General features: G+C 38.8%; 2 protein-coding genes and 1 non-coding gene across 3 annotated transcripts; 2 read left to right on the top strand and 1 right to left on the bottom strand.

Annotated features, from left to right (window-relative positions):
* Positions 1–3147: 3147 nt before the first annotated feature.
* Positions 3148–5850, top strand: LOC130981875 (protein ABCI7, chloroplastic). The gene is made up of 3 exons (XM_057905617.1): positions 3148–4071; positions 4843–5102; positions 5345–5850. The coding sequence occupies exons 1-3, from the start codon at positions 3214–3216 to the stop codon at positions 5652–5654; spliced, it is 1428 nt and encodes a 475-aa protein (XP_057761600.1). The 5' UTR covers positions 3148–3213; the 3' UTR covers positions 5655–5850.
* A 340-nt stretch (positions 5851–6190) lies between these two features.
* LOC130984531 (U6atac minor spliceosomal RNA) lies at positions 6191–6318 on the top strand. Its single transcript, XR_009088464.1, has one exon. It is a non-coding gene; the product is annotated as a U6atac minor spliceosomal RNA (small nuclear RNA).
* Positions 6319–8056: 1738 nt separating this feature from the next.
* LOC130982058 (protein phosphatase 2C 29) lies at positions 8057–13386 on the bottom strand. Its single transcript, XM_057905904.1, has 4 exons — positions 11361–13386; positions 10587–10700; positions 9837–10101; positions 8057–8926 (listed from the first exon to the last, which is right to left on the bottom strand). Exons 1-4 carry the CDS (start codon positions 13185–13187, stop codon positions 8802–8804), a joined length of 2331 nt encoding a protein of 776 aa, XP_057761887.1. The 5' UTR covers positions 13188–13386; the 3' UTR covers positions 8057–8801.
* Positions 13387–13867: the final 481 nt, after the last annotated feature.

Genomic DNA, 13867 nt, shown 5'->3' with positions numbered 1-13867 from the left:
TAGACAAAGCAGTAATCAAGTGGGACTATTCCTTTTTAAGATGTGAAAAAAAGGCAAAAGGAGTAAAATAATTAAGTGTGTTCCTCTTGCCAATGCTGTGAGCCTTTGTTTTTCTATTTTGAGTTTTGATGTGATTCTTATTCTCCCTTTCTTTCTTTTTACATTTTAATTAATCCAACGGAATTTTGGGTTCACATTGTGCATAGGAAACGGTATTGCTAGTTTGGTCTATTTAAAAACAAGTGGCTTATATATATATACAGTTATACACACATGTACAACTTTATCAGCAATTTTTTTCTGCCTTGTGTCACACTCCATTTATTCCAACCTTAATCCTCTCTTATATTCTTATCCTTATCTTTTTACTTTTCTATAGATGATATCATATATTAATAAATCTGCAAAGATTATTATGTGGGTAGAATATTATCGAACCAATGAATTAAGAGTAGTTTAAGAACATTTAGAGGGAATGAAAAGATATAGATATCTATAGTGTCAAATAGATGGCTAAAGAAATAAAGAACTTAGCAGTAGTTGAGATGATCTGTTTTTGTGTTTATTACAGAAATTTAAACTTTTGATTGATTACGTATGAACATTGTAGAGATTTCATTGACTTCATTTTTCGGATTCATAGTCACTAGGTGGGAATGGAAATTCTCCTTTACAATAAAGGAACACTAAACTAATTTGGGTTGGTCTGGCATTAATTCACTAATTCGTTTAAATAAGTGTTAGAGTTTGAATTTCACCACATATAATAACTCATTGGTCAACGATAAGCTTTTAAATAGAGCTATAATTTGCAACGGATTCATCTTTGGCCGGTTAGATTGGGATGTCCGTGAAAAACCAAAAAATAAAGGGATGGCATTTTATGTACATATTTTCTTTATTTCTTATTTGGTATGCACATGACAAGGGTGAATTTGGGTTGTTGGGTTGTGAGGTGGAAAATGAAGAAAATAAAAGATTTCCATGTGTACAGTTCCATTGGGGAATGAAGTGGACAAAAACATGAAGACAATGAACCTTATTAGCTTATCCGATGTTGTTGTTTGTCTGCTCCTTTCGGTTTCTTTGTCTCTTGACTCTCGGTGCAAGTTCACAGCAATGCACAACCATTCTTCAACATTCTCATACTACACTCAAGTGCATTATACAGTAGTACCATTCAGAGGTTATTAAAAAAAAAAAAGTCAACTTCCAATTTGGTCACTTAACTTGTGCTAAGTGGGGATTAGATTTTAGATCGATAATTGATGTTAGTGATAACCAAGTACAGTTATATAAGATGGAAAGCTAGCTAAAATTGTAATGCTTCAAAATTAAGTTCATATTTATAATAAAATGCATATCGAAGATAAAATGGCTCAACTAGTAAAGTAACAAGTATGCGGCGGAGAATACGCATAGATTGAAGTCTTCTCTTTAATCATGTTGACACCATACCTTAGGGGAGAATGATCAACCCTATCAATGGAAGATGGAAGATATGGAACTATGGGAGGAATAATGAGGTGCATGTATACATAATTTGGCTGCATTATGATGCGATTGGCTTTAGTGCTTTTAGAAAAACTGTTTGCCCAATAGAGACATGAAAGGCCACAACAATTACAAGTAGGTGGTTAATTATAAGAAGGCTTGCAAAAATTTTTAGTTTCTATTATATTTATATATTAGAAGCATTATTATTTTGATTATTTTCTGATATGATTTATTTATCACTTATAAATAACTTTTATATATGTTTTTTTTATCTCTTCTATCGTTTTTTAACAATATATATATATATTAAAAATAAGAGAGCTCAACATTCAAGTGTAGCAAGCAAACAAAGAAATCAATCCACCTAACAACCTAGTAAGATAATAACTTATCCTATTGGATCGATGTATCGGTTAAGATAATGAATGGAGCTCTTCTCTTTACAGAATATGAAATGAAAGATATTAATATCTTGACAGCATTTTGAGAAATTCCTCAACATTTCGAGTAATTTCCCAACAAAAAGTTTCTGCGAAAGAAGCAGGTATCGCAGTAGCTGCTGAATCTTTTATTAGTACATGGATAATGTTAAGAAATATATTAATCACTTCTTGTGCTTTTTCTTTCTAAATATTGCATCTGTTCAACTTAAAAAATGTTACTTTAAAATACCGGAAAAGAATAGAGGGCCAAATTCAAATAATAATGCTTACCATACTTACCAAGTAAATTTTCAGTAAAAAACAAATAGTAAACATATTTATGGTTGGTTTGGATAGGTTTATAAGTGACTTTTTTTAACTTTTAACTTATGAAAAGGTGTAATATTAATGTATGATACAATTTTTAAAATAAAATTGCAACTTTCTAAAAAACTATTTTAATGCTTAAGGAGAAGTTTAAAAAAATGACTTCTCCCATAATAAAAAGCTTTTTATCACTTTTTTCTTAAAATAAGTACTTTTAGAACTAAAAAATCAAATACAAAATAATTTATTTATAAATTACTTTTAATATAAATATTTATTGTTTAAACTATTTTTTTAAAAAACTTAATTAAGTTATTTATCCAAACTGGACCTGAATATCTTATTTATTTTAATGGCAGTAAAATAAAATTTAAAAATTAATTATTTTAGTTTTTATTATTAGTTTATGTTATTAAGTGCTGATATGGTATGTGAAATAGTGGCATGACAAACGAAAATACTAATAGAAGGTTATTAGGTGTACCGAGAACATCGGTGTTCCAGTTATTTTAACCGTTGATCTAAATTATAAAAAATATATATATATATTAATTAAAATCAACGGTTAAAACAACTGGAACACCGATGTTCTTAGGTACACCTGATAACTTTCCAATACTAATACGGTAGGTAGGAAGTATGAAGCAATTGAAGGGTAGATGAGATGTTGATGCATATGAGCGTGAAACACATTTGAATGTGGCAAGATCAGAGAATGGAATATGGAGTGAGGGGACATGATTCCGACATAGATTCATGGGACGTCAGCACGCAGGTGGTTGAAAGTTGAAACGTAGGACGTAGTTGGCGCGCAGACATCTTGTCGGGATGTGTGAAAAGCCCAAGTTGTGTTAGGCCCAAGAAAAGCCCAATTGCCAAAAATACTGAACTCGCTCAGTTGTGTCTCTCAGGCACTCACAGAGAGAGAAGAAAGGAGTGAAGAGATTGAAGGAAGCAGAAAGAGATAATGAGTACTGTAGCCTTCACCCCAACACCTTTGAATCCTTCCTTCAATTCTCACAAATTCGTGAGAACCAAACCCAACAGATTCTCACTCCAATCAAAAGCCATCGTAACCTCAGATCCCTTCGTTTTAGAACTCGCAGAAACCCTCGAAGACTCTCTACCTTCCTCAACAGCCCCTCTCCAGAAGCTTCGAGAAGCTTCCTCCGAATCACTCCTCTCAACACCATGGCCTTCCCGCAGAGACGAGCCTTTCAGGTTCACCGATCTCTCCTTCCTCCGCTACTCCAACATCCTCCCCGTTTCTCAACACCCTCCCACCACCACTCTCCCCACCGCCGCCGACTCCACCTCCTTCCTCTCACTCAACATCGCTGACGGCCACCCCGTCACGCCCCTCTCCAACTCCTCCCAGCTTCCACAAGGCGTCTACGTAGGCACTCTGTCCGCTCTCGCATCCACCCCCATAATTGACCGCGTAACGGAGCTCATGTGCGCTTTCGACGCCGGCGATCTATTCTGGTCAATCAACGGTGTCGGTGCTCCCGACGCCACGGTGGTGTACGTGCCGGAAGGGTGCCGCGTGGATACTCCCATCTATTTGAGGTACTTGGCCGTCGAGGGAGGTGCGGAGGGCTCGAAGACGATGCGAATGTCGAATCCGAGAGTGGTGGTGGTGGTGGAAAAGGGCGCCGAAGTGGGTATCATCGAGGAGTTTTCGGCTGCGGAAGAAGGGAATGACTGTTATTGGACAAACTCCGCTTTGGAGGCGGTGGTCGGAGAAGGTGCTAAGCTTACTCATTCTTATATTCAAAACCAATCATCGAGTTCTGCACATATCAAGTGGACCTCTATTCGCCAGGTCAACAACCTCGCTCTTATCATTGTGTTGATTGATTCTATAGCATAGCTTCTATTGGAATATGTACCATTAATTCATTGATTATTTGGGAAAATTCCTTCTTGTAGAACCATGTCACTTGTACCAAATAGTAGCCTTTCTTTTCTTGACCAAAAAGGAACTGCCTTATGACTTTTAATCACCGAAATCACAGGACAATAGATAGATTAAATAGAAAATGGTAGTGGCAAGTGTGGCTTTGTGCTGTTTCTCGAATAGGTCACGCCATTCTACTTACCAGTACATAGTATGTGGAACCTGATGTGGGTTGTTCAACTTTGCTAGCATCATGATATACATGTATAGCTATAGGTAGTAACTTGTTTAAGCCAGATATGCAGTGAGGAATTGAGGAAGAACTTATTGGTGTTTAGATTTGATTGAATCCAATTAATGTGATGCCTGCCTCATAAATGAGCTGGGTTTTCTTCGCAACCCAAAAATTGACGTGTCTGTTGAACTTGTTTAGGAAGCAGAGAGTTAGGATGCTGGGCATTGACGCGATTTTAAAGGACCTGCTGTTCAAAAAGAGCATTTCTTGTAGTTGAAACCTTGCTTTCAGTCACAAATATTAGTGAAGATCATGATATTTAAGCGCTACCTATAAAGTATTTCTGTTGCCTTTAAAATCTAACAACTCCAAAGAATGCTCTTTTCTCCTGAGAGGTTATAACAGTGGTACATTGAAGAAATGTGATGAGCAGTTTGTGATTTTTTGTTGCTTGTTTGCAGGAATCATCTAGTACATATGAGCTTACAGAGATAAGCACGGGAGGAAAATTGGGGAGGCACAATCTTCATATACAACAGCTTGGCCCAGACACGGTGACTGAGTTATCAACCTTGCACTTGTCTGTTGGTGATCAGACACAGGATCTGCATAGTAGTCTGGTCTTGGACCACCCCCGGGGCTATTCCCGTCAACTTCATAAATGCATTGTGGCACATTCAAAGGGACAAGCTGTTTTTGATGGCAATATCAAGGTTAACAGGTAATTCTCTTGACCAATAAATATTCAATCTTTGATTCCCAGTCTTATGCTAATATGTTAATGAGTTTTCTTTTCCCTAAAGTGGAATTGTGGATTGTGGAGTGTTTCATCAGTACGGTCTAATGAGATTAAGCCATTTCTTATATTATTAATTTAGCTAATATAGATGCATTTGTTTTACAAATGTCTTGTACTTCATCAGATGAGTCACTCTGTGTCAACGGTATACTGTTCTATTGTAGGTATGCTCAGCAGACAGATGCTGGACAGTTAACAAGAAGCCTTCTCCTCGAGCCTCGCGCTAGCATAAATGTAAAACCAAATCTCCAAATTGTGGCTGATGATGTCAAGTGCTCCCATGGAGCTGCGATAAGTGATCTAGAAGAAAGCCAACTCCTGTATTTCCGAGCACGTGGCATCGACCCAAAGTCAGCTAGAAGAGTTCTAATATTTGCCTTTGGAGGGGAGGTGATAGAGAAGTTGCCTTACCCTTCCATCAGAGAGAGAGTACGAAGTCAGATTAAAAGTTTACTAGATCCATCGCCAAAATGATCATAAAATTCTGAATCGAAACCAAAGCAAAGGTCCTTTATTTGTGATGGTTCTGGACTCCCATTGGTTAAGAAAGAATGAAAAGTTTACTGTGTATTAAATCAATAACATTTGGTGCATCCTGTATAATTATGTATAACTAATTTATAGTTGTATTTGTTTTCTTAATGGTAAATGCATTTGTTAAATAATGTAAGATTATGAGATTTTTCATAATTTTAGAAGCGGATGAAGTTACACATAACCAAGAAAAATAATAAATAAAAAGAAAGATTGCTGACATTTTCTTAGCATAGTTATTTGTACTTTCATGGCACACTAAAAAAACATCAAATTCAAAATTCAAAATTAAAATGTTGATCACCATGCATAACCGGTTCCTTTTCTGCAAATTGGAAGTTAGAGTGGAAGTGTCCAAGCAATTAATAGGTAAGAAGTGGAAACTTTAAGCGACTCTTTTGCCGTCTTTTAGTCCTACATCGGGTAAAAGATTAAAGCATTTCACATTTATAAAGTAGATCATACGAAGATTCATTGTGTTCGTGAAAAGGAGAGATGGTTGGCATCTCCCCTGACAGGGACGGGAACAGCCTTCGGGCTTTCCTGTTATACACACTCGGTTAAGGCTTACCATCTGTATAGATGGATCTTACCCAATTTTTTTCCCTCTCCCTCACAAGTCACATCTTAGAGCTGAAATTGATCTTCCATTGAAGCGGTTCCCAAACAATGATGTCGTCAACCTCTTCAAACCAGACCATGCTGGAGACAACACCCCAGCCAAGATAGTGTTCCAAAGAATGATCCTTTCCACAGAACCTTCATCGTTGCAGAAAACACCTCTGTAATCCTTGGCAGGGGGTGGAGACCCATGAACTCAAGCTGTTGAAAGGGTCCTCTGGGATGTTGCCCTTGAATTGTTGCAGAATCTCTCTCAGTAGCTGGTGATACCGTTACACAAGAAACCAAGCAGCGAATGGAGCATAACAGAGCATGACAGAAGTGAATTTGGCGGTGTTTTCTGATGCTCTCGAAACAGAGGCGTCGTCGGTGGGAATGTTATTACCCGTTAGGCATTATTATCACTGTTGGAACCAAATTGCGGTGGAGGTTGAGGTTGTTGTTTCCTCTCAGCTGCAAAGTTTGAGTCTTTGCAACTGTTGAACCAATGAGAAACGAAGAACATGAACATCGGCATCATCATCACCAACCGGGAGCATCCTCAATTAAGGGGACCGAGCTTGGAGAAGAAAGAGAAAAAAAATAAGAAAATAAAAAAGATTTCTTGGAAAGTTCTGTAGACTAATAAAGTAACCCTTTTAATCCCTTGTTCAATTTGTATGATTTGATGTTTGTGGGGTGGAAATGGTGGGATAAAAATGTGAGCTTGAAGTAGAGAGAGAGGAAATGGAAGGCAAGGAGGAATGGGAGAGGGAGTAAATGGAGGATGGTGGCTGTAGCTTTGCTGGAAAGGGAAGCAGGTGAGAGGGAATTAATAAATAAGGGGTTTTCACTCTTCTCTTGTTTCTTTTAGTAGTAATAAATACTGTTGGATTGTGTTGTGAAATATAAATTGAGAGAACCTTCTTCTTGCCACCAACTGAAGGGTGAAGACTCAACTATGTGCATTAGAGTGGCACTCACTCACCCTTATTCATATGCAAATGATGCCCTTTCTAGTTTCTATAATGGAAAGTGGAAACCTCAACTATTATTATTATTATGTGTTCTGTCCCATATATGTGTTTGAGCTTGAGTTCTCACTTCTCAGTTACTACCACCAGCACCTCTAAGTTGTCCTGTTCCTGAGTTGTTTTGAGTAGAGACCAGTTTCTCTTGCCCGGGCATTTATTCTTCCCCACCAACCAAGCCACCACCACCTTAACCACTATCTCAATTATACTACTGCCACTACTACTATGCAACAGATAGATAGATATATAGATATATGGAATATGCTTTGAAGTTTGAACATTCAACTTAAACAAGAAGAAGATGGTGGATTGATTGGAGGCAGTGAGCTGTTTTATCAGACATGTTATGTATCGGTTTCATTAGGGATACCTTTATTACTTGGAATTCGTCGTAATTACCAGCTTATTACAAAGTAGTTAGTATTAATCAACTACGGTACCAATAATGGAAAATGTAGTCACATCATTGTACTAGTATGATGAATTAATTTTATAATCATGATATATTTAGATATATTTAATAAAAAAAAGTGGTAAAATTAAACTTATTTGAAAGAGTAGTAGAATATTATCAATTATGTAAAAATTGTTGACATGACATCACTAAAAAGAGAAATATAGCTTAAACACTGTAAAAAAACTTAACCAACAACTTTTATATAATAAGAATAGATAGATATAATATTATCTGAAGACTTTTCTGAAGTCTGAATCAAAATGCCTTCATTATCCACAAACTTTGATAGACAAATGACGAGGAATCATATGTGGATATATCATATCGATGTTTAAATCTGATACCACGTTTAGTTTTCACAAGGAGCAGATTATATTGTACATGACTTGATTGAGATCTCTAATTCAGATGAATGTTAATCCGCAAAGGTGGAAATACACCCTCAATTACACAAGTTCCTTTCCGACTAGGGACTACTAAAAGTTCAATCAGTACATTTGTATCCCCACCAATGTACACCCACATTCTCTTGGCTCTCTGCCAGAGAACGAAAAAGGACAAGAACAAAAACAAAAAATGAATGGAACGAGCCTACGGTATCCAAAACTTCTATCACTTTTCATCTACAAACGGGGAAAAGAGAAAAACTACAGATTGGATTTGAGAAACAATTTATAAAAAGGCTATACTTTGCTCTTCCGCCTAAAGGAACTTAAAAAAAAAACCATCTCCTATGCCTGTTCTTGAGCTTTTACCAATTTGCATTTGCATCTCCCAATTCTTGACCATTCTTTCTTTTTGGGTGCTGACTAGCCTCTTGCCATTGATAAGTGAAATTCCTCAGTCTGTAACTCTATATGGAGTAACATCCATATGAACACCGAAGACCCACGAAAGGTGGATCAGTTGTGAAGCTTCGTTGCTGACACTTTCGCACCCTTGGGTGATATGCTCTCCAATCACATATGTACAGCCAACAGCAATTTGTGCAAGGCCTCACGGGTACTTCCCTGATGACTTCCAGATTCTTCCTTCGAGTGATATCACCATAACAGTAACATCATCATGGTACTTCCTCCGATCTCCTTGAGGGATATCCAGCAACTCATGAAAATCCATTCCTGTAACAAATAGGAAGATACATTATCAAATCTGAACGCAAGTTGCAGGTTAATGGCGGTGGAGAAGCACCAAAAATATATTATCCACATTAAACTGATAATATTTTCATTTCAATCCCTTTTGTTCTATTACCTTTTCCTCACTGCCAGGCAGAGTTTGAATACAAACAGATCAACTAGCATAAAAGAAGTGTAACAAAAAAGTGTTTTCTCTAAATAAGAGAATCAAACAAACCATTCAAGTTCAAAGAATGCACATAGATGCTACAAAACTCCACAATAGTCCCAAGTGATAGCATTGTGACAAAAGAAGGAATATATATATCGGGAAATGAGTAACAGTTTATGGATCTACAGAAGTATATCCAGTTGCTGCAGCACAAGGATGCAAGTTGAAATACATAGGCTAGAAAATGGAATCCCAGAACGGCATCTTATATATCCAAAAAAACGTAAGGGTATTCATATTCTAAATCTTACAAGAACTGCTCGCTTTTTATCAGAAACTTATGATTTGGTTATTGATGCAGCAAGGAGAAACAATTTTTCATTGTTGGCACAAAAGATAAAGCTGTGGATTTAATACCACGGGCTGCAACACAAGTTTGGTGGCAGTATGTTAACTAATTGGTATACTAAAGAAACGAAGATAGCATAATAAAGAATGACACAAAGCTTTTCGGCGTAAGCTAAAAGAAAAGGACACAGTAGCAAAAGAAGTTGAAGAGAAAATCAGAAATTTTAATTATAAACCTTCTTGCTCCATATATTGGGGGAAAAATATTTTGAAATAAATAAGTAAACAGATAAATTATCGATTCACCATATTTGGTAATTCAACATATTGGACATGTTCAACAAGACTGCAAAAAGTAAAAGAAAGATTCATGAGATGAAAAGGCTTGTTTACCAGCCTTTTTGGCTGCACGGACAAGCAGCTCCTCAATCAAATGTTGGGCAGGATCTCCATCAGGAAACTTTTCCATGAAGCTCTCCACTTGAGAAACCACTTCTTGATTGCTTAGATATTGATATAACCCATCAGATGAGAGGATCAAGAACTGATCTCTAGGGCATAATCTATGATGACGTAATGAAGGGCAGCAGGATACATATGGAGCAGTTCCAATATATTCATTTCGAAACATTTCTAGTACTGCATCATTGAATTTTGGCTGCAGGAACATGTAAAATCATACCATCGCATAAGAATCCATTTACTAAAGTTATTAAATAAGTCTATAAAGCCAAGCCAAGAGCAGAGATGTGGTGAAAAAAAAAAAGTAATATTATATTCAACATGATCATGTATAGCAGCACATAAGCACTAACAAAGTGAAAATATATGTAAAACTATTTTCCATGGCTAGAATTTAAGTTTGGCATACTCTAAAACCAAGGACTGATCCTCACTAAGAAGTACTAACATCTAAAATCTGGAAGGCCGATGACAGATTTTTATATGTACAAGTTCTCAAAGTGCAGCATATAAATAAAAGTTTAGAGCAGATTATCAAAATCATAGTTTCTGTTAATAATTTATGTATCAATTTCCATTTTAACTAATCAGTCCACCCTATCATTAATTTTCTCTGCAACATTATTCACAAGCTTATTGTAAGAATGAAGTATTACTACGATGAAGCAATTTTAAAGACACCTGTTTCAAAAATCCTGCCCCGAATGCTCTGGTGACCTTAAGACGGCCTTTCACTCTATCATTTACAATACAGTGGCTATCATCAGGATGTTCATTCTTGATCCTAATGATTTCCTGCAAAAACAATAAGGCGAAGCTTTTAGACAACTGATATAATAGATTGCAATACAACAGAAGAAAAAGAAAACAAGCTTAATACCAGCATCAACTACTAAAAGTGGGACTTATAAATGTGACTCATCAAACTTGTCCATAATCTGACACATAGAAAAACAAACTTGACAGAAGTTAACGAAGAAAGCAATGATACCAAAGTTGTCTTGTAAAGATCCAAAAGATGGGGCATATATAGACAAAACAAGGGAACGATCAATGATGTCAAAGAACTATTTTTGTAATCAAAGAAACAAATTAATACACTAGGACAGGGAGACAAATAAATAAAGAATATGAAAAATTCAAAATTTAGACCCTTCAAGGTCAATAAGCATTTAACACCTTAAAAACTGAGGAAATTATATAAGGCAATAGCAAGTCAATTAAGAAGATTGGGAAATTCAGAAAAAGCAACAGTATGAAATCTCCACTAGTTCTAAGACAAAATTGTTTGACATTAAACATGTGCCGAAAAGGGAAATAGGAACATAAGAACGCAGCTAACAAAAGGAAATAACAGAGAAGTTTCCAGTTTCCACCACATCCACAACTCAATCATTTGAAAAGAAAATGATCCAATTAGCTAAAAGGAGATGAAAAGCTGAATAATCAACTTGCCTCTTCAACACTCGTGCTGTGGTCAGTGGACAATTGCAATGCCACCAACCTCATTTCCTGAGCAGGACCCTCCTTCCCCGACCTGATGGCACGTTCACCTTGGCCTAATGAAGACTCCTCTGTAATGCTCTCTGCACCTGACCCAACGTCCCCATGACTTCCGGATTCCTTGCTACAACCAACTTCTATGGGCTCATACTGAGCAACAATGGCCCTGCTATCACCCACGTTCATCACATACACATCCTCGCCCCTCATCAAAGCAACTAGAAGGCAAGACCCCATTAGAGCAAGCTCCGGATTTGTATCGATAACCTTATCCGTCATATCCAAATATGCAAGTTCTGTCATCTCAAGTGCCCGAGACAATGCCCTCAAAACCAGATCATGATCCACTGGACCCACTTTCCGTCTTCTACCACCACCATTGCCATTGCCAGTGCCATCCCCACCATGAGATTTCTCTTCTGCCCGGGTTTCCACCTCAACCTTCTCCTTATCTTCCGTAGCCAAGTTCCAAGGTAGCAACTTCCCCCCACGGCCCTCCTTGTGCTTTGACAATCCATGCTTCAATTTTGACAACACCATCCACCTTCTACTACCTGATGATCCCTCCTTGCTCACGCTGAGTGCATCATCAACCGAAAATGCAAACCTGTCCGAACCCGAAAGATCAAGCCCATCTTCAGCAGCATCCTCCGCAAGAAGCTCCCACAGCCTGCGCCGCCTGCTCTCCGTTCCCTCCACCTGAAATGTCACTCTCTTTGCTGACCCTCCATCGTCCTTGAAATCTTCTTCAGCAGCCATTGACGATTCAGCTGCAGGTGCAGATGCAGGTTCACACGAGGGGTTAGTTTCCACTGCTTTTTCTTCTTCTTCGACTTCCCAAAACAACCCCTGAAGCTCACTGTGAACAGCACGGTAGAGGTGACCCATTAAGAACTCCGGCGCGTCGGGGCCGTTGAAGCCGTCGTAGATCCCCACGAACAACCAACCCTGCTCCTCCGACACCACCACGTGCACGCGATCCTCCCCCGCCTTCCCCAGCGCCCACTGCACATTGCTCTCGCCCTTCCCCACCTCCGCCGCTGCAGCCCCGCTCCCTCCTTCAGTCTCCGGCGGATCTTCCTTCCTCCCGACGAAGTTCAGCACGGGCACCACCCAAGGCCGCTTCATCTCCGAGAGGCTTCTCCGATGGAACGCCTTCCTAAGCCCGGGGATCCCCTTCTTCCGCTTCTTCTTGGCGTACAACCCGCCCAGCGGCGCCGAGAAAGGAACACCGGCGCCGGAGGCGGGTCCTCCCCCTTCCGCGGCGGCGCCGGCGTCAAGTGGACCAGACATAGCTCCGCTCTCGATTGGACCGGAGAGGAAGAAAGCCCTTCCAGAAGGCTCACCATTGCCTCTGGGAGCTGGCTGAAGCGGGAGGGCGCTAAACGACGACGTGGCTTCGAATCCATTTACGATACTGCCCCTGGGAGGGAAACCAGCTGCGGCATCAGCGTCAAATTGGAGAACGGTTTTGGGAGCGGAGCTGTTGGCGCTAACGGAGGCACCGGAAATGGACTTGAAAACGGGTTCGGTGTGGGTTGGGGAGAAGCGGAGGGAGGCGGAAGGGGAAGAGAGGAAGCGATCGGAATGAGAGGGTGAGTGAGTGGGAGAAGAGACGAAGCGATTTGAGGATCTGACGTAGCAGAATGAGTGACCTAGGGTTTCGTCTAGCGGTTCGGTTTCTTGGAATGCGAGCTCGGGTGGTTGTTGGTGGTGGTCGTTGGTGGAGGGTGGTGCGAAGCAAGAGAAGAGGTTGCAGAGTGAGGAGGTTCTTCCCATGACATTTGAGTTGAGTTTAGTTGAAGCGTTGAGGGGGAGGGAAGGGAGTGTTTGGCGGCGCAGAAGATTCTACCCACCGATTTTCCCAGAAAATCCCTCCCCAACCCACACAAACAAACTAGTCACAGAGAGAGAGAGAAAGAGAGAGAGAGAGAAAGAGAGAGGAAACGAAAGAAAGTAAGCAGGAGGAGCAAAAGAAAGGACTTGTCCAATTTTTTTTCTTATTTCCCCCTTCTATTTATTTATTAATTGAAATTGAAATAATAATGCAGGTGCTGGTATTTATAAAAAGAATAAATACAGATAAATCATTTTTAATTAATAATTATTAATCTTATATTTTTAAAAATAAAATTTAATTAATTAATATGAAATGCAGTTGAAAAACACTTGTTATTAGCTAGACCCTTTTCTAGCGGGATTGTTATAAAAATATTTAGTTGAGAGGGGTAATTTTCTTGCGTTGGTTTGAAATGAAAAAACAAAAAAAGAGTAGGAGTAGTATATATTTGTTGTGTTGTCTGTTGTGAGCAGTTGTTTGTCACGGTCCGAGTTGACGGTTACATGAGCTCATGAGCTGGCCTCTTTCTAAAATCCACTCTGTTTCTTTCTTTTTTTTTTTCTTTTTCCTGAATTTATCCTATTAAATTTGGACATTCATTTATGCCTTTATCATAATT

This window comes from Arachis stenosperma, chromosome 5, assembly GCF_014773155.1.
Source record: "Arachis stenosperma cultivar V10309 chromosome 5, arast.V10309.gnm1.PFL2, whole genome shotgun sequence".
Classification (NCBI taxonomy): domain Eukaryota; kingdom Viridiplantae; phylum Streptophyta; class Magnoliopsida; order Fabales; family Fabaceae; genus Arachis; species Arachis stenosperma.
The sequence above is the reverse complement of the archived record's forward strand: the minus strand, read 5'-3'. Positions and strand labels throughout refer to the sequence as shown.